At 45.7% G+C, this 19,773-nt stretch overlaps 1 protein-coding gene across 5 annotated transcripts in view; it reads right to left on the bottom strand.

The window, feature by feature from the left end:
• PTPRG (protein tyrosine phosphatase receptor type G) overlaps positions 1-19,773 on the bottom strand; it is a 730,377-nt gene that overhangs the window by 74,028 nt on the left and 636,576 nt on the right. For 4 of the 5 annotated variants that reach the window (XM_029242114.1, XM_029242111.1, XM_029242113.1 and 1 more), the window contains one exon: positions 16,844-16,976. In XM_029242114.1, the coding sequence (XP_029097947.1) occupies positions 16,844-16,976 (133 nt within the window). The remainder of the gene's footprint in view (positions 1-16,843; positions 16,977-19,773) is intronic. The other variant, XM_029242112.1, reaches the window with a different exon arrangement.

Raw genomic sequence — 19,773 nt, 5'->3', positions numbered from 1 at the left:
CCAGCAAGCTACAGTGCTGGATACCTTACGCAAAACAACAAGCAAGACAGGAATACAACCCCACCCATTAGCAGAGAGGCTGCCTAAAATCATAATAAGGTCACAAATACCCCAAAACACACCACAGGACGTGGTCCTGCCCACCACAAAGACAAGATCCAGCCTCATCCACCAGAACACAGGCACCAGTCCCCTCCACCAGGAGGCCTACACAACCCACTGAACCAACCGTAGCCACTGGGGGCAGACACCAAAAACAACAGGAACTACGAATCTGCATCCTGTGAAAAGGAGACCCCAAACACAGTAAGTTAAGCAAAATGAGAAGACAGAGAAACACACAACAGATGAAGGAGCAAGGTAAAAACCCACCAGACCAAACAAATGAAGAGGAACTAGGCAGTCTACCTGAAAAAGAATTCGGAGTAATGATAGTAAAGGTGATCCAAAATCTTGGAAATAGAATGGAGAAAATACAACAAACGTTTAACAAGGATGTAGAAGAACTAGAGAGCAAACAATGATGAACACCACAATAAATGAAATTAAAAATTCTCTGGAAGGGACCAATAGAAGAATAACTGAGGCAGAAGAATGGATAAGTGACCTGGAAGATAAAATAGTGCAAATAACTACTGCAGAGCAGAATAAAGAAAAAAGAATGAAAAGAATTGAGGACAGTCTCAGAGACCTCTGGTACAACATAAAACTCATCAACATTCAAATTATAGGGGTCCCAGAAGAAGAATAGAAACAGAAAGGGACTGAGAAACTATTTGAAGAGATTATAGTTGAAAACTTCCCTAACATGGGAAAGGAAAGAGCCACCAAAGTCCAGGAGGCACAGAGGGTCCCATACAGTATAAATCCAAGGAGAAACGTGCCAAGACACATATTAATCAAACTATCAAAAATTAAATACAAAGAAAAAATATTAAAGGCAGCAAGGGAAAAACAACACACAGGGGAATCCCCATAAGGTTAACAGCTGATCTTTCAGCAGAAACTCAGCAAGCCACAAGGGAGTGGCAGAACATATTTAAAGTGATGAAAGGGAAAAACCTACAACCAAGATTACTCTACCCAGCAAGGATCTCATTCAGATTTGACGGAGAAATTAAAACCTTTACAGACAAGCAAAAGCTAAGAGAATTAAGCACCACCTAAGCAGCTTTATAACAAATGCTAAAGGAACCTCTCTAGGCAGGAAACACAAGAGAAGGAAAAGACCTACAATAACAAACCCCAAACAATTAAGAAAATGGTAATAGGAACATACATATCGATAACTACCTTAAATGTAAATGGATTAAATGTTCCAACCAAAAGATACAGACTGGCTAAATGGATACAAAAACAAGACCCGTACATATGCTGTCTACAAGAGACCCACTTCAGACCTACGGACACATACAGACTGAAAGTGAGGGGATGGAAAAAGATATTCCATGCAAATGGAAATCAAAGGAAAGTTGGAGTACCAATTCTCATATCAGACAAAATAAGACTTTAAAATAAAGACAAGGGACAAAGAGGACACTACATAATGATCAACAGATCAATCCAAGAATAAGATATAGCAATTGTAAATATTTATGCACCCAACACTGGAGCACCGCAATACATAAGGCAAATGCTAACAGCCATAAAAGGGGAAATCAACAGTAACACAATCATAGTAGGGGACTTTAGCACCCCACTTTCACCAAGTGACAGATCATCCAAAATGAAAATAAGGAAACACAAGCTTTAAATGATACATTAAACAAGATGGACTTAATTGATATTTATAGGACATTCCATCCAAAAACAACAGAATACACTTTCTTCTCAAGTGCTCATGGAACAATCTCCAGGATAGATCATATCTTGGGTCAGAAATCAAGCCTTGATAGATTTAAGAAAATTGAAATCATATCAAGTATCTTTTCTGACCACACGCTATGAGACTAGATATCAATTACAGGAAAAAATCTGTAAAAAATACAAACACATGGAGGCTAAACAATACACTACTTAATAACCAAGAGACCACTGAAGAAATCAAACAGGAAATCAAAAAATACCTAGAAACAAATGACAATGAAAACACGATGACCCAAAACCTATGGGATGCAGGAAAAGCAGTTCTAAGAGGGAAGTTTATAGCAATATAAACCTACCTCAAGAAACAAGAAACATCTCAAGTAAACAAGCTAAACTTACACCTAAAGCAATTCTAGAAAGAACAAAAAAAACCCAAAGTTAGCAAAAGGAAAGAAATCATAAAGATCAAATCAGAAATAAATGAAAAACAAATGAAGGAAACGATAGCAAAGATCAATAAAACTACAAGCTGGTTCTTTGCGAAGATAAACAAAATTGATAAACCATTAGCCAGACTCATCAAGAAAAAAAGGGAGAAGACTCAAATCAATAGAATTAGAACTGAAAAAGGAGAAGCAACAACTGACAGTGCAGAAATACAAAGGATCATGAGAGATTACTACAAGCAACTATATGCCAACAAAATGGACAACCTGGAAGAAATGGACAAATTCTTAGAAAATCACAACCTTCCAAGACTGAACCAGGAAGAAATAGAAAGTATAACCAGACCAATCACAAGCACTGAAATTGAGACTGTGATTAAAAATCTTCGAACAAACAAAAGCCCAGGACCAGATGGCTTCACAGGTGAATTTTATCAAACATTTAGAAAAGAGCTAACACCTATCCTTCTCAAACTCTTCCAAAGTATAGCAGAGGGAGGAACACTCCCAAACTCATTCTACGAGGCCACCATCACCCTGATACCAAAACCAGACAAAGATGTCACAAAGAAAGAAAACCACAGGCCAATATCACTGATGAACACAGATGCAAAAATCCTCAACAAAATACTAGCAAACAGAATCCAACGGCACAGTAAAAGGATCATACACCATGATCAAGTGGGGTTTATCCCAGGAATGCAAGGATCCTTCAATATATGCAAATCAATCAATGTGATACACCATATTAACAAATTGAAGGAGAAAAACCATATGATCATCTCAATAGATGCAGAAAAAGCTTTTGACAAAATTCAACACCCATTTATGATAAAACCCCTCCAGAAAGAAGGCACAGAGGGAACTTACCTCAACACAATGAAGGCCATATATGACAAACCCACAGCGAACATCATTCTCAATGGTGAAAAACTGAAAGCATTTCCTCTAAGATCAGGGAGAAGACAAGGTTGTCCACTCTCCTCACTATTATTCAACATAGTTTCGGTAGTTTTAGCCACAGCAATCAGAGAAGAAAAAGAAATAAAAGGTTTCCAAATCAGAAAAGAAGAAGTAAAGCTGTCACTGTTTGCAGATGACATGATACTATACACAGAGAATCCTAAAGATGCTACCAGAAAACTACTAGAGTTAATCAATGAATTTGTTATAGTAGCAGAATACAAAATTAATGCACAGAAATCTCTTGCATTCCTATACACTAATGATGAAAAATCTGAAAGAGAAATTAAGGAAACATTCCCATTTACCATTGCAACAAAAAGAAAAAAAATACCTAGGAATAAACCTACCTAAGGAGACAAAAGACCTGTATGCAGAAAACTGTAAGACACTGATGAAAGACATTAAAGATGATACAAACAGATGGAGAGATATACCATGTTCTTGGACTGGAAGAATCAATAATGTGAAAATGAGTATACTACCCAAAGCAATCTACAGATTCAATGCAGTCCCTATCAAACTACCAATGGCATTTTTCACAGAACTAGAACAAAAAATTGCACAATTTGTATGGAAACACAAAAGACCCTGAAGAGCCAAATCAATCTTGAGAAAGAAAAGCGGAGCTGGAGGAATCAGGCTCCCGGACTTCAGACTATACTACAAAGCTACAGTAATCAAGACAGTATGGTACTGGCACAAAAACAGAAATATCGATCAATGGAACAGGATTGAAAGCCCAGAGATAAACCCATGCACATATGGTCACCTTATTTTTGATAAAGGAGACAAGAGTATACAATGGAGGAAAGACAGTCTGCAATAAGTGGTGCTGGGAAAACTGGACAGCTACATGTAAAAGAATGAAATTAGAACACTCCCTAACACCATCCACAAAAATAAACTCAAAATGGATTAAAGACCTAAATGTAAGGCCAGACACTATAAAACTCTTAGAGGAAAACACAGGCAGAACACTCTATGACATAAATCACAGCAAGATCCTTTTTGACCCACCTCCTACAGTAATGGAAATAAAAACAAAAATAAACAAATGGGACCTAATGAAACTGAAAAGCTTTTGCAGAGCAAAGGAAACCATAAACAAGACGAAAAGACAACCCTCAGAATGGGAGAAAATATTTGCAAATTAAGCAACTGACAATGGATTAATCTCTAAAATTTACAAGCAGCTCATGCAGCTCCATATCAAAAAAACAAACAACTCAATCCAAAAATGGGTGGAAGACCTACACAGACATTTCCCCAAAGAAGATATACAGATTTCCAACAAACACATGAAAGGATGCTCAACATCACTAACCATCAGAGAAATGCACATCAAAACTACAATGAGGTATCTCCTCACACCAGTCAGAATGACCATCATCAAAAAATCTAGAAACAATAAATGCTGGAGAGGGTGTGGAGAAAAGGGAGCCCTCTTGCACTGTTGGTGGGAATGTAAAGTGATACAGCCACTATGGAGAACAGTATGGAGGTTCCTTAAAAAAATAAAAATAGAACTACCATATGACCCAGCAATCCCTCTACTGGGCATATACCCTGAGAAAACATAATTCAAAAAGAGTCGTGTACCACAATGTTCAATGAAGCTCTATTTACAACAGCCAGGACATGGAAGCAACCTAAGTGTCCATCAACAGATGAATGGATAAAGAAGTTGTGGCACATATATACAATGGAGTATTACTCAGCCATAAAAGGAAACGAAATTGAGTTATTTGTAGTGAGGTGGTTGCACCTAGAGTCTGTCATACAGAGTGAAGTCAGAAATAGAAAAACAAATACTATATGCTAACATATATATATGGAATCTTAAAAAAAAAAAAAAGGTCTGAAGAACCTAGGGGCAGGACAGGAATAAAGACGCAGATGTAGAGAATGGACTTTAGGACACGGGGAGGGGGAGGGGGAAGGGTAAGCTGGGATGAAGTGAGAGAGTGGCATGGACATATATACACTACTAAATGTAAAACAGATAGCTAGTGGGAAGCAGCCACATAGCAGAGGAAGATCAGCTCGGTGCTCTGTGACCACCTAGAGGGTTGGAATATGGAGGGTGGGAGGGAGACACAAGAGGGAGGAGATATGGGGATATATGTATATGTATAGCTGATTCACTTTGTTATCAAGCAGAAACTAACACACCATTGTAAAGCAATTATACTCCAATAAAGATGTTAAAAAAATTTTTTAAAAGATATCACCAACCCAATAATGACCTCTGGTCCTTCCACTTTTGACAAGCTCCCCTGCAAACAGGATGGCTTAAAATACCATTGGAATAAATAGAACTTGGGAGGAATCTATTTGGTACCGTTTGAACCTCCCTTCTGCCACAAATTTCTCTGAATTCGGTGCTGTTAGACCAATCCGGGGTTTTGCCTTTTCCCCACGCGTTCCTGTCATCTCTGGACAAACACTTTCCTGATTCACAATACAGATGGTGGAATAGTACGAGGGCTCCTCAGATAAGGTGGAGGTAGCAGTTGGCAAGTTATTACCAAATATAAAGTCCGATATTTCGTTTCCCCTTAAAACTTAAATGACCTGAGAATTGGAGACTTGGCTCTAGCACTTGAAAGATGCACGTCTGTCATACTGGAAAATGTTCATTTAATTATATTTAATCCCCAAACCACCTGGGCTATAGCATTTCACACTGAAAGGATTCCTATTCTTTCCAAACTCCATTGATAGAGCAGTAAAGATTAACTCCGATATAGGAAGGTTCTCTTTTTTAGAAGTTCTAATGAATCCCATGCAGAACTCTGAATTCAGGTTATGTGATTTCAAAGAACATTTGTTAACTTCTGGTTTACTTGGTGGTTTTCTACTTCTAGGAAGAGACATCCTCTAATTCTCAACTATTAGGTTTTTCTTCTCCCTTAATACAAGCTTTCATTTATTTTGTTAATTATTAGACTCCAAGTTGGGTAAAAGTGCTTGGCGCAGAAACCAAATTAGGGAGGAATCAAAACTTGGGAAAATGATTAAAACGTGTCGGGGTGAGGAAGGGAAGGGGAGGGTGCTGTAATTCAGAACTTCTCGTCTCCCTCTATTGAGTACATTCTGCAACTACAACAACTGTCCTCAAAACCACGCACATACTCAGTGCGGCTACCAACATTAATCCGAGGAAATCACGAGTGTGTGGAGTGTTTTTGCAAATTTTCATAAGAACTTGAAATTTGCAGCTTCCTAAAATATTTAGACTTCCTCTCAACCCTTAGCCCTACTCTGAATTCTGCCAGACTCACTCGGGAATTTTGGAGCGGAGCCGGCTATCTCCGCAGTTTCTCCTCACACACAATCACAGGCGCTTCAAACTACCACCCTGTAAACTGACAACACTCCGCTGAGAAGCAAATGCCATAAAACTAACATCCTGAATAATCGAGGGGGCTACCTGAGCCACCCGACAGGACAGACCTGATCAGCCCTGGGAGAGAGGACACTTAATTCAGAGAAATCCAAAGAAAGGTGTTCGTTATGTAGCAGAGACTGAACATTATAAGGAGTTTCCCTTTTCCTGAAAAGCCAGCTTGGCTGAAAAATGTATCCATTCACTTCTCAACAGAGTGCATCCTGTCTTTTAAGCATCATAGTGTTTAAATGGCAACCTTTAGTGGTGAATCTCTCCCTGCTTTTGTCTAAATGACTACACGTTCCCTGGTTCTAAGAGCTTCAACTGGCATCTCAGGGCCAACTAGACAGCAGGGGGCCGGTTACTATAACAACGGACAGTTCTCTGAATTCTGAAAGGCCCCTGAGTAGCCATTTGGGAAACAGTTATTGAGCAAAAGTTGCCTAGGATCAACCACGTGACCCAGATCTCCCTGCACAGAGCTGCCCAGAGAAAGAAAAAAATAGCTGCCCATCTTCAGGAACAGCTGCGGTCTCTAGAGGCTCCCTACCCCCATGCTTTTAGCATCTCAGCGCAAGACACCACCATGTCATCAGAAACTCAACCCTCCGAGGCAAGCATGTTTTGGCATCATGAAATGTGCATTCTTCTCCCCACTGGCTCCACACGTTGTCAGGCTTTGGCGAGCTGGATTGTAACAGTTATTCCTAATGATTAAAAAAAAAAACCTCTTGAACTATACCTACAGGTACAGGTTCCCCAGAGAGATGAGTGACATGGGCAGTTTACCAGTTTATAAAAGAAAGAATGATGCCCAGAATACAGGTGGCCCCGTGAGCGGTTTGTTTACAGAAAAGATAAAGGTGATCACACAAAGCCACCAAAAAGTACGACTGGGAAGCTTGGCTTTTTCTAGACTCGAACTGCATGTAAACCCATCTTTTGATTCGCATGCCCTCCCTCACAAGAGATACAGAAAAGCAGCTTGGTCTGACCCAATGCCTGTGTATGTGCCCCAAATCCCCTCAGAAAGAATTTGAGCCTGCCCACAAAAGTAGACTTTATTTTGCATAGAAGAATGCACATTTAAGTGAAGGGCAGAGACGGGCAGACTGGCGAGCAGGGGACCACAGTTGGCTCTGTGCAGCCTACTAGTGCCACGAGGGATGTGAGAACAGTGTTGTCGATCTCCCTGTTTATCACGAGAACCCAGACAGCTGGGGTTTTAAGCAAAATCTTCCTATTTTCAAAATAATTCAGATTTTTAAAAAACAAGATGTCAGGACTTCCCTGGCGGTCCAGCGGTTAATAATCCACGCTTCCACTACAGGGGGCACGGGTTCGATCCCTGGTAGGGGAACTAAGATCCTGTGTGCTGCATGGCACAGCCAAAAAAGGAAGGAAGGAAGGAAGGAAGGAAGGAAGGAAAGAAGGAAGGAAGGAAGGAAGGGAGGGAGGGAGGGAGGGAGGGAGGGAACGTTTAAAAAAACCCAAAAAAACAAGAAGTCAGCTACATAAAACAGACCTGGAGGCCGCCAGTTTTTGACCTTTATCTGGGATAACCTTTGTTTACCTGCTCATCTCCTCCATTAACCTACACGCTCCTTGAGACAGGAATTCTGTCTCCTTGCAGCATCTCCAGTGCCCAACACAAACTAGATGCTTGAGAAACGTCTTTGACTGAACAAATGAAGGAAGGAATACACAAGCCAGCTGGGAAGGGCCTCAGGTCAACAAAACAAAACAAAGCCCTAGGTGTGAATACAGCTGACTCTTGAACAACATGGGGGTTAGGGTGTCGACCTTTGCACAGTCGAAAATCTGCATATAATGTAGTTGGCCCTCCATATCCACAGTTCCTCCACATCTATGATTCCATGGATTCCACCAAACACAGATCGTATAGTACTGTAGTGTTGACGACTGAAAAAAAATCCGAGTATAAGTCAACCCCTGAAGTTCAAAGATGCGTTGTTCAAAGGTCAACTGTACTTCCCAAACATACTAGCTTGTGATCCTGGGCAAGTCCCCGCTTCCGGACACTGTCTTCTCCCTTGGAAGAAGGTGATGCAGTCCCCGCCACCTTGGCCACCACCCATGGCTGCTGTGAGGATTAAGTCACGTCATGTTTGCTTCATGTTAATTCACCATTATTGACTGTTGTGATTGACAATGTTTCCCCCTTGCTATCTGTCCACAGTCACGTGCATGGGAGGGATCACTGCTATTACACCATCTCCTTTGTGACTTTCCTGGGGTGGAGGGGGGGAGGGCAAACATCTAAACCAAATCCAGTCATCAGAGAGCACGCACGGAAGCGCCCGCTGCTAGAGCAGATGGGCGCATAGCGTGTGCCCGGCTCACAGCAGCTCTGAGTGTCACGGCTGCTACTGTGGAATCCAGGAGGGATGCGAGCTCCGCTGGGCACATGTGGTCTGCCATTCCTCCATCAAGAAGGGTGTTAGCGCCTGCCCACACTTGACCTGACACGCATCTGTTTGTCTACCAGAGGCTCCGTTATGCCAACTCAAAACCCAGACACATTTGTGGTTTGTGTCCCTTCCTATTTACTACGCTGTCTCCCCCGAACATCCAGGGAAGAGAAAAATTGCAGTGTCAACACAATGCACTTGCTTTCATGAACAGCATTCTTAATGAGGAGGCACCAACAGAGGGCAAAATTTCTGAACATCTAAAGATGAGAGTAAAAGAGAGACCTTCTTCTATCTGCCTATGAAGCTAAATTGGTGTTGACTGATTTACCACGGAATTTACAGACGGCTCAGTCATGGGCTGAAGAGGGATGTGAATTTCTCAGATCAGAAAGTGAAATCCTTCTAATACCAAACTGCAACAAACCTGGGTTAGATGTTACAATTCCCACTTTGAGTTTCCATTTTCTGTTCCAGAGTCTGTGTAGTTAGCTCAGCCCTATCTGAGTGTGAGAAGAAAAGCTGTTTTATACTTCTGGAAAGTTCTTTCCCAAGCTAGAATTACGGTCAATAAGGTGCTCAATTTGTCATCAAGGTACGATAGCACTGATTAACTGGAACTAAGAACAGAACAGACAGGTGATATTATTCAACATCAAAATCTATTTGGCTTCTAAAACACTTGAAAATACATATAGTTGGTCCTCAAGTTTTCTCCTTTGTGTTTTTGGCAAATCCAAAACATAGGATCTTTTCAACACACAAACATGTGCTATAAAAACAGGCTGTGGAAGGAAGTAAATGCCTCAAGACAAGCTATTCCCCGTCTAGGCAAAACAATGTAATGATTAACACAGTGGGCAATGAGGTCAGAGTGGCTGGGTTCAAATCCAGGATCCACCAAAGATTAACACTGTGACCTATGATTTTACCAAGCCTCAGTTTTCTGATCTGCAAAATGGATGTAATAATTCCAAGGATTCGAATGTTAATCCGCTTAGCACATGTGTATTATGGTGAATACTCAAGAAGAGATTCTTGGCTGTTTAGGCCTTAAGATACATGAAGCCATGTCAGGGTAAGACTTTCTTTGCTCATCAGAGAGAGAAGAGCTACCTTCAAAGCAATTTTCCTCAAGATTACAGGAAAAATAAGAATTAAAAATATCTTCACAATACTGACAATTCAAATTGGACGCTCATGTCTTGCTCACAGTTGCTAAGGTATTCTATGGAACAAGTTAATAAATAAACAAGTTGCATGCCCCAGCATACGGACTGGACACCCTGTATATAGCTCTTTTCCCAGCATCAACCTCAAATTATGAAAATCGCAAAGAAACCTTCTCCAAAATTTCCTCTTCTGAGTGGCAGCAGCTGTGCTGCTCCAAGTCTTTTTCAAGAACGTCAGCACATTAATGCCATATAACAGCTTGTCTTGGTAAGACGGGGGGCTGGAGCTCTTGGAACGGCCTTTCTGACTGTAGTCATTCAAAAGGTGCGTTTTGTTACCATCTTCGGGAACAGGGCCAAAATGGCACACTTTAAAAAGTACTGAATTGATTTCTTCTCCCTCATTTCAATTGAAACGATTACAGCTCTGCACCATCGCATGTTGGTATGGGTTACACTATTTAAAAGGCACACACAGGGCACCATTTATAAAAGGAGGCAAGTGGTAAGTGCTCATTGATTTTCCCTTGATTTTTATCTTTATTAGCTGTCCCACCGCCCTGACCCTGGTGCCAAAACGCTCTGCATGTTTCTTCCTAGCTTTACAGCACCTTCTGCATTGTCACAGATTTTACTACACCTCTTCAAGGCAGACCTTTGCAAGGAGACTCGGAGAGGGAACTACCTGTAACATCTCAGCCAACCGTATTTCAAAATAAACTTCTCCCACAAACTCATGTTGCTGCCTGTAAAAATGCTGCTCAAATAGCTCCCAAAAGACTTCTGTATATCTTCCAGTTGACCAGAAATATACGAGGTCTCTACCTATATTTTTTTAGTTTTGGCCAAATGTGATGTAACGAGACTAACAATTGGCCTCCAAAGAGGTCCCTTTCAGGAAACATACTTTTAACCCAATGATGCCAAAGGGCCCAAATATTTAAGGATACTGCTGGCTGTGCTCCACGAATATCAGTGCGCTCCCCAACTTATCGTGTGTCCTTGGGGCTGAGAGGCCATCTGTGGCCAATGGGGAGCAAACAGGAGTGGAGGATTACACTCCCAGGCCATGCAGTTGAAAACTAGGTGCCTCGTCGATTTTTCTATCAATTTTTTCTCCACCACAGGTGCGAAAGGGCTGCCCAACCCGCCTCAGACTTCACACGGTGAGGACCCAGCTTCGTGTGGTTAGGCCGCTGGGTGGCGGGGGGCGTTGGTGGCATCTCCTGCAGCAGCTCCAGCAGCTGATTCCAGCACTGCCCAGGCTGACCACCCTGCCTCAGTGTTGTTTCTGAAGGGGCAGGGCCGTGGGTGGGGTCACATCTTTAGTTACTTAGGGTGAGCTCCTCTGGAATTGTCTCCAAGCCCATTAAGAGTATCACCCAAACCAATCACTCGCTTTATGGTCGCCCTTCCCTTTTTTTTTTGCAGTACGCGGGCCTCTCACTGTTGTGGCCTCTCCCGTTGCGGAGCACAGGCTCCGGACGCGCAGGCTCAGCGGCCATGGCTCACGGGCCCAGCCGCTCCGCGGCACGTGGGATCTTCCCGGACCGGGGCACGAACCTGTGTCCCCTGCATTGGCAGTCAGACTCCCAACCACTGCGCCACCAGGGAAGCCCCGCCCTTCCCTTTTTTGGCCCAAAGTGGTTCTGCTCGGTAGGTTCACCTACATTTCTACTATCCTTAGCTCCCAACAGGCAACTTCCAGCTATTTCTAGGATAAGTACTTTGCACAACTGAGATCACGCAAAAGAAGGAATTCTAGAAGGAAATTCCAAAAGTTATTTTCAAGCCATGTGTTAAGCAGTGAACATATAATTGGGAAGTGTGTGCAGTGCTACGATACGATTACATGTCCAGGATAGCATCTGTTTAGATCTGTAAACCTCATTTTCTTTATTGGAGAACAATGACTTCTCTTTAGGCACAGCAGGACCCAGAATTGAATTTGTATTTTTCTCTACAGTCAGGGATCTGATATTCACCGTCTGCCGGGCACTGGAATGAACATTTCCTGGTGCTCAGACCTAATCCTCACATGAACTCACTGGCGCATTTCTTAACTCTGTTTTGCAGAGGAGGGCGCTGAAGGTGATGGAGGAGTCTTGTCTAAGGTACTGTTTCTCCCCCTTTTTTTCATAGGCACCCCCCCCAAGGGGCCTTTATAGACTTTTTTTTCCTAATCACACCCTCCCAATGAAATTTTAATATCAATGACAAACTGCATATCTGTGTATGTACTAGATACGTGTGTGTGTGTGTGTGTGTGTGTGTGTGTGTGTGTGTGTGTATATCTGTGCTTGATATACAAAAAGTTTTTTCACCTTCCCCAAACCCATTTTCACCGCTTTGGGGATGATCACATTCCCGTTAGAAATACATGCTCTAAGGCAATGAGGGACTGGTAATGCCTGGCCCCAAATCCAGGCTGTCTGACTCTGGCCCGTGTTCGTACTTCACTTCCCAGTGTTTGCCGCTTTTCGTCTTGCCCTCTCGCAGCTTTGGCCCTTCATACGTTTCCATCACTCTCAGGATACGGCAGTGGCATCGGGGCCTTCGTGATCGGGCCCCTCCTGTCCTCATGCTTTGTTCCAGCAACACTGAACCACAGGTGCCTGCTTACGAGAGGCTGGGTTCTCTCTCTCCAGCGCCACGCCTCCTTCACTGGCTGGGGACCGCTGTGCTTCAAGGCCCAGCTCGGGCATCAGCTCCCCCAGGGAGCCTTGTCTGACTCCACCCCACCCCCCGGCCTGCTGCAAGTCCTGCCTGCGTGCTGTCACAGCAACTTGGGCTCACTGCTGTCCGTACACTCGCCGTAGTCTTTGTTTACCTGACTGCGTCGCCCAGGGGACCATGAGGGCCTTGAGGGAAGGGCCATCAACCCTAAATCACCAGGCCCAGCACAGCGTGTGGCAGGAACTCCATAAGCGCTTGCCGAATAGGAGCGGCAAGGGGCTCCAATGCCCACAGAATAGTAAAATAGCTTTATTATTCCATAGCAGAACCCTGAGCTGAACCTTCTAAACTCCTGCATGCACTCTTTAATAATCCTGCACTTGAGACAGGATTGAAAGCACCCCTCATTTTTCCAGGGCATGACACACACACATGTGATACCAGAGTCCTAGTGAGAACCCCAGGCTGGCCGCGCTGAGCTCACACGCCTGCCTTGTTTCTTTCCGGCTATTTACACGCATATTTCCCCTGCTATCCAAGTCTGAATTCTCTTTTCTTACTGCAAATCCCTCCCCTCCTTGATTCCGAGTTCTCAGCTTTTGGAGGGGGCACCGCCCTCTTCTGTCTGCCTAGCACCTGCATCCAGTCGCCTCTCTGGGTCTTGATGGTCCTTTGGGGAACCACCCCTTGTCCACCTTCAATGCATGTGGTTTCGAGGGCAACGTCCTCATTTCTGGGCTCCAGAGTTAAATGTAAGACCCAGGCCTGACAAGTCTTCATCTCCGCTGGCTGCCAGAGGGCTCCGGGGACGGGCAAACACCCTGAGTCAGTCCTAAGACATGCCACCTTGGGGTTTAACTGGCACTACTGGAGGAGAGCAATTCCCTTTCCACTGGGATGGGGGGATGTAAGTCCAACATGGGCCAGAGGCCACCATGTGGAAACAGTCAGAGGGCCTTCCCAAGAGAAAAGACCAGACAGACAGAGAAAGTGCAGATCCCAGAGACAGAGGGAGAGAGAAAGAGGCTCACAAAACATGCCGAGCCCCGTTTTCCTTGTTCTGTCTTTCCAAAAGAGCTGGGCCTGATGCTCCGGAACATCCAACGTCACGAATCAACCAAGTCTTTCTTTCCTGTGCTTAAGGCAGTTTGGAAGAGGTCTCTGTCAGCAGTAACAGAAATGGTTCTGACCGGTAGTGGATGAGAACAATGCACGCTCCCGAGCCCACGGCAGGCATTTCAACCAATGTTGGTTCCCTTTCCCTTCCCTGGTCAAAGAAAGCAGCTGAGTCTAATGGTAAGGCGCTGGCACAATAGGCCCACGGACCCCCAAGTCCATGTGACTTAGAGCTGAACATCCATCATGCTCATCCTCCACAGGATTCAGTGTAGAACCAGGTATGTATCTCAGTCGTTCAAAAAGTTTATGGATTCTAGATTGAAGACATCTTGTGTTCAAAACCAGGGCCCACCACGTCCTGCAGAACCCTTCACGAGTCACGTGCCCCACCCCGAGCTTCTGCCCCTTACTTTTAATATGGGGATGGGAACATACAAATGTGTCGTAAGGATCCCAGGAGATGGGGCCTGGCGAGAGCTTGGCACAGCAGCTGGTGCTCAAAAAGGACTCTGTGAACATCAGCAAACACCAACATCGTGCAAGGGACACTAGTGGAGAAGCAATTCAGGGTCCTCGGCTTTCACTTCCAACGGTTTCATGAACCCGTGCAACTGCAGTGAAAAGAGCCCTATATTTTTGATTCAGACTCACTGAGTTTGTCAAAAATATAAACAGTGTGAATTTCTAATGGGAAAAAACACCTTGAATGTAAGGGTCTTGAAAGCTCTCTTTATGACATTACACAGCCCCTTCCTGTAAGCAGCTTGCCCTCAACATGTCTGCTTGGCCAAATGTCCATGGTCTGCTTTGGTCAGAGTGATCCATTCTCAGGTAGGCAGAGAGCCGAGGTGGGCCAACCAGAAACAACCCTGAGGTTTTTGCTAGAACTATTTGGAACAGGAACTTTTTCACACTGGGGTTGCTAGGGTTACCCAGCCAGGGGCAGCTGTGGGTTCTCTGTGCTCCTTTGTGGGGAGAGTCTGCAACTAAAACCACACGGCACCAAAAGGAGCCAAGAGAAGGGCAGGCAGACCTTTTGTTCCCTCTATGCGCTCAGTTCAACCCATGTTAGGCAGCCTCCCACTTACTAACAGGCTCCAGACAACTATTTGTTTGCAAACCACTGTCCTGGAGGAAGGATGGCATGGAGGTGAGTCTAGTGTTTCCAGGCTCACCCTGAAACACAATATAATCCATCATCTAGCTGGTCTGTAGCACTAACGCGGCTATAGTTAGACGCCTGGGGAAGCCTCGGATGAAAGCTTCCTTCTTCTCTTGTTCCTTCCAACTGAAAACAGACCTAGGGACACAGGCCAATCTGTCAGCAGATTCTGTTGATCCCACCTTCAGAATGTATCTATATCCAATCAGTTCTACAACCTGCACTGCTGCCCTCATGGGAGACACCATCACTCCTTCTGGGACCAGTTCAGTAGTCTTCTACCTGGTCTCTCTGCTTCTGCCCCTTGCTCCTCTGCAGTGGTCTTTGCAACACAGCCAAGTAATCCTGAAGTTAGATCACAACACTTCTCTACCAAACAGTACTTCTCTTAGGGTCAAAGGCAATGTGTTTACAATGGCCCACAAAGCAGTACCTGACCCAACTCCCTTCCATCCTGTTTCTTCCTGATACCCTCTCCTACCACTCTCTCCCATTCTCACCTGCTCCGGCCACACCTCTTGGCCATTCCTGGAACATACGAGGTGCACTCCTGCCTCAGGGCCTTTGCACATGCTGTTTCCTCTGCCTGGAACATGCCCCAGATGGAGCCCATTTGACTCCTTCCTCCTTTAGGTCTTTGGACAAATACCACTCGCCAGGTAGGCCTTCCTTAACCACTCTGACCACTCACCGCTAAGCCTCAGCATCCCCCCTCTGCTTTCCAGATTTAGTTTTCTCTATTATACACTTAACGCCACCTCGTTTGCTTTATTTATTGCCTGTCTCCCCCACTAAGATGTAAGCTCCATGAGAGAAGAGTGTCTGGCACACCACAGGGGCTCAAAATTCATCAAATGAATGGAAAGAAGGGAGGGAGGGAGGGAAATATGACACCTATTCATCACTGATGAAGCTTGTTAAAGGGCAGAAGCTTCCTACATCAGTCTGACAGGTGAAGGCAGCCAGGCCAGCCGCGTGGGCCAGCCTGCTTCACTCAGTTAAACTGGCTGAGAGAGTGTAGCTGAAAAAACACACAACTTTTAAATAGGAGCTGCAAGCAGGCTTCCCGTGGGAAGCAGTGAGAACCAGTTCAAGGATGATGCTAACATAAGGATGACTTACCATCAGCCATCTTTATCCTGTGTCTATTAAATGCCACATAACATGATAAACGTTTTCCTATCACCGAATTTTCAGCAAAGGGCTATGAAAAAAATTTTCAGGTCAAGAGGAGCTATTATGCGGCTACGACAAAGCGAAGCACGGTCTCAGGGAAACTGGAAATGCTATGAAACTTATTAACTCAGTTTGCAGGTTTAGGAACTAAAGCTCAAAGTGGAAACGGGATTTGTTGCCAGCAAGTAGCAGGCCTGGGATTTGAACCCGGATATCCCTGATTCCCAAGCAAAAGCCTCTCTGGCACTAAATCCTAGAAACTCATCACGAGCGCCTTCATCTCAGTAGTGGCTCTATCCCACCGGCTTCTTGCAGATAAAGCGGATCTCCCAGGTGGCGACACCAGAAAACACTCCAGCTACCTTACCTTTCTGAATGAAGAGGCCATGGGCTTCCCCTCCCCTCGGGCCAGCCACCCGCCCCCCACCCAGGGCAGCATGCTGACAGCACAACCCAACGCCCACACCCTCTGTGTCAGTGCTGCCTGGTTGACTCACCTCCAGTAAACTAGTACAGCAATGAGAAGGATGAGGCACACGAAGGTCAAGGCTGATACCACAATCAGAGGGACGATCCACTCCATCCTCCCTGGAGAAGGGCGGCTTATCATTCCAGAGGTGTTCTTTTCTGCTGCAAAGAGAAACCATGCCAGTTAGAGGACAGAGGCTAGCCGAGCCGGGGGCTGGGGAGCCAGAGTGTGATGGGGATTTCTGCTCCACTTTTGGGTGGTTTCTGGAGAACAAGGCTACCTGGTGACGGGGGGCAACCTGCAGCCCACGCTGCTTCCCACCGTGTCCCAAGCCAAATGGGACCTTTTCTGCAGGCTGCACCCTGTAATCGCCAGTGGGATGGATTTGCAGGTAGCGTTCAAGATGTTAAGAAGAGTTGCACGGAAGACAGAGACCCAGCCTCACTCCAAGAACCTTACCGTCCCTGAGCGGCCCTTGGATACACTTAAGAAATGTGCTCAAGTCGGAATGTAGCACAAAACTTGCCTGTGGAAAGAGGCGGGGGAGCCTTGCAGGTTTGCCAAGGCAGGAGGGAGGGAGGCAGTGATGGGTTTTACCAAGATAACCGCTGTGACTACAATGGGTATGTCTTTCTTTGTCTGCTTAGCATCTGTTACCCCTTCCTCTAGTAACTGCACCCATTTCTGCTGTGGGAGACCACCTCTCCCCAACAGACAGTCCTGGTGGCACAACTGTCCAAGTGTGGGCCCCCCTAGGCTCCTGGCCAAGGGTAGGGGCAGGACTCAAGCTAAGGCGATGGCGCTCTCACCCCAGAATCTCAACGAGCCACTCAAAGTCTGAGCAACCGCACATCCCAGAAGGAGCACCCAGACTCCTCTGCCTACCAGTTCCCACCACCCAGATCCCCAGATATCCTGTTTTTCCTCAAATATGGTTCAAAAGCTTTTCCTTTGATCTCATCTCCCAGCCACCCCCTCTCCCCATCCTTCTAAAAGCTCTCAGACTGGCCGCCACGCCTCACTCTCCTCCGAGCGCACGTTGGCTACTCAACAGCAGTCAGTGTGGGGGTTAACCGGGGAAGCATGTGAAATGGTCCAGGATTCTCTCTGGTCAACCAGCGCCTCTTACCCAAGCAGCTCCTCCTGTCTCTCTCAGGCCCGAGGATCTTCACAAGTCCCCAGCAGCCTCAGGTGAGAACCTAGTCTCTTGAACTGTGGGGTCAACACCTGGAAATCTCCAGGTAGCCCGAATGAAGCTCAGATGCAGTGCGGGGCTGGGAAGAAAGAGCCCAGGTACACAGAGACGGTCACGAGAGGCACGCAGTGAGAAAGCGAAGGTTCACTGTGACCGCGAGAAGCCCACGGAATCACCCACAGCTGGCTGCAGGCTGACCCGTGCTCAGCAAGGTTTCCTCCTGCTCTGCAAAAACGAGGCCAGCCTGCAGCCAGCCGCAAGCGTCCGTCTGCTGGATGGACTAAATGCAGGGCTAATCAGGCTGCGTTTCCAAGAGAGAGGAGGTGGGCTGAGCAGGAAAGAGATAACTGTCCCTGGGAGGAGACTGCTAAGGAGGCAAGACCTGGAGTGAAGAAGAAACGGGTTACAGGGTTTTTACTGGCTTTCCTCGAACGTACTGGACCTTGATGCCCTCCTTTGTTTCATGCACAGGCAGGGCCAGATTTATGCCCAGCTCACAGGTAAAAAGACACAGAGGCAGGCAAGTGAGGCACACTCTGATTAAAAATCACAGCAGGGCAGCCGGCGGTTTATAAACTGCCTTCCTAACTGTGCCAGCCCATTTCTCGATATCCCTCGCTCCGCAATTTTTCATCAGGCAGCTATCTGTCAAGCCCCGACTGTGTGTCAGGCACGGTGCTACGGGAGGCGGATGCAGCAGAACATCAGACAGGAACAACCCTGTGCCTGTGGGGCAGGAATTTACAGGAGGAGAAGCAGACACATGACCAAGCAATTAGAATAAAATGAATGTGATGCCAGGGGAAGCACAACGGGTACAGGGGAACAGCTGTCCTAGCCCAGGAATTCTGGAGGGGCTTCCTGACGTTCGGGTGGGAGCTGAAGGATGAAGGGGAGTTAGCCAGGCCAAGGGCAAGGGCAGATGTGTTCTGGAGAGAGAGCACTGAAGCGGGCGGGGAGGGGGGGGCGGGTAGGAGAGCAAGGGGGGCCGCCAAGATGGAGCGTTAGAGGCCACCTCAGCCAGGGTCTGTAGGCTCAATTACGGGCACCGCTTTTGGGCCCCAGGGCTTGCAGTGGAAATCACTGCAGTATTGTAAGCTGAGGCAGACAAGCATCAGATGTGCAGTCTATCCCGCGATATAATGTTTTAATTGCAAAGCTCTGGCCGCCAGCCACACTTTCCCCCATTGTTCTTGTATTTTTAGATAAAGCAGGGATTTTAATTAGGAATTTATGGGATTTTGATTATGTAGCTCTTACGTGGTATGAGTTAACTGGGTTAGAATGTGTAAATACACGTGGGGCAAGAACCACAGTTGCAAATGAGGATAATTTTGCAGGGCTCCAGCAGGGGGCAGCCCAGCCAGGTAATAATCTGGCTGGCAGTGGGGAATCCCCAAGCCCGGATGGTCCTGTTAATGGAAAATACGGCAGGAGGGCTGACATTACAGGCCGCACGTCCAGGGAACTCACTATCTACAGTGGGAAGCCCCTGCATACTCAGGGTCTTATTTCTTTCCTTGCCTTCTTACAGAAAAGGATTCTTGCCTGGGCTACTACACAGTAGGCAGCTATGGGGAGGAGACCGAATGCAAACCCCAGGTCCTTCTCATCCTCAATCACTGAAAAGCACCCTTCACCAAAACTGTCCCTCAGGTTTCACCAGTGAGCTACTTCTCTTTCTAATATTTCACGGTGCTGTGTAAGTTTGTTTTTTTTTTTTTTTTTTTTTTTTTTTTGCTTTACGCGGGCCCCTCACTGTT

Source organism: Monodon monoceros, unplaced genomic scaffold (assembly GCF_005190385.1).
Source record: "Monodon monoceros isolate NGI ecotype Baffin Bay Population unplaced genomic scaffold, NGI_Narwhal_1 Super_Scaffold_3, whole genome shotgun sequence".
Classification (NCBI taxonomy): domain Eukaryota; kingdom Metazoa; phylum Chordata; class Mammalia; order Artiodactyla; family Monodontidae; genus Monodon; species Monodon monoceros.
This window is presented reverse-complemented; position numbering and strand designations above follow the sequence as displayed.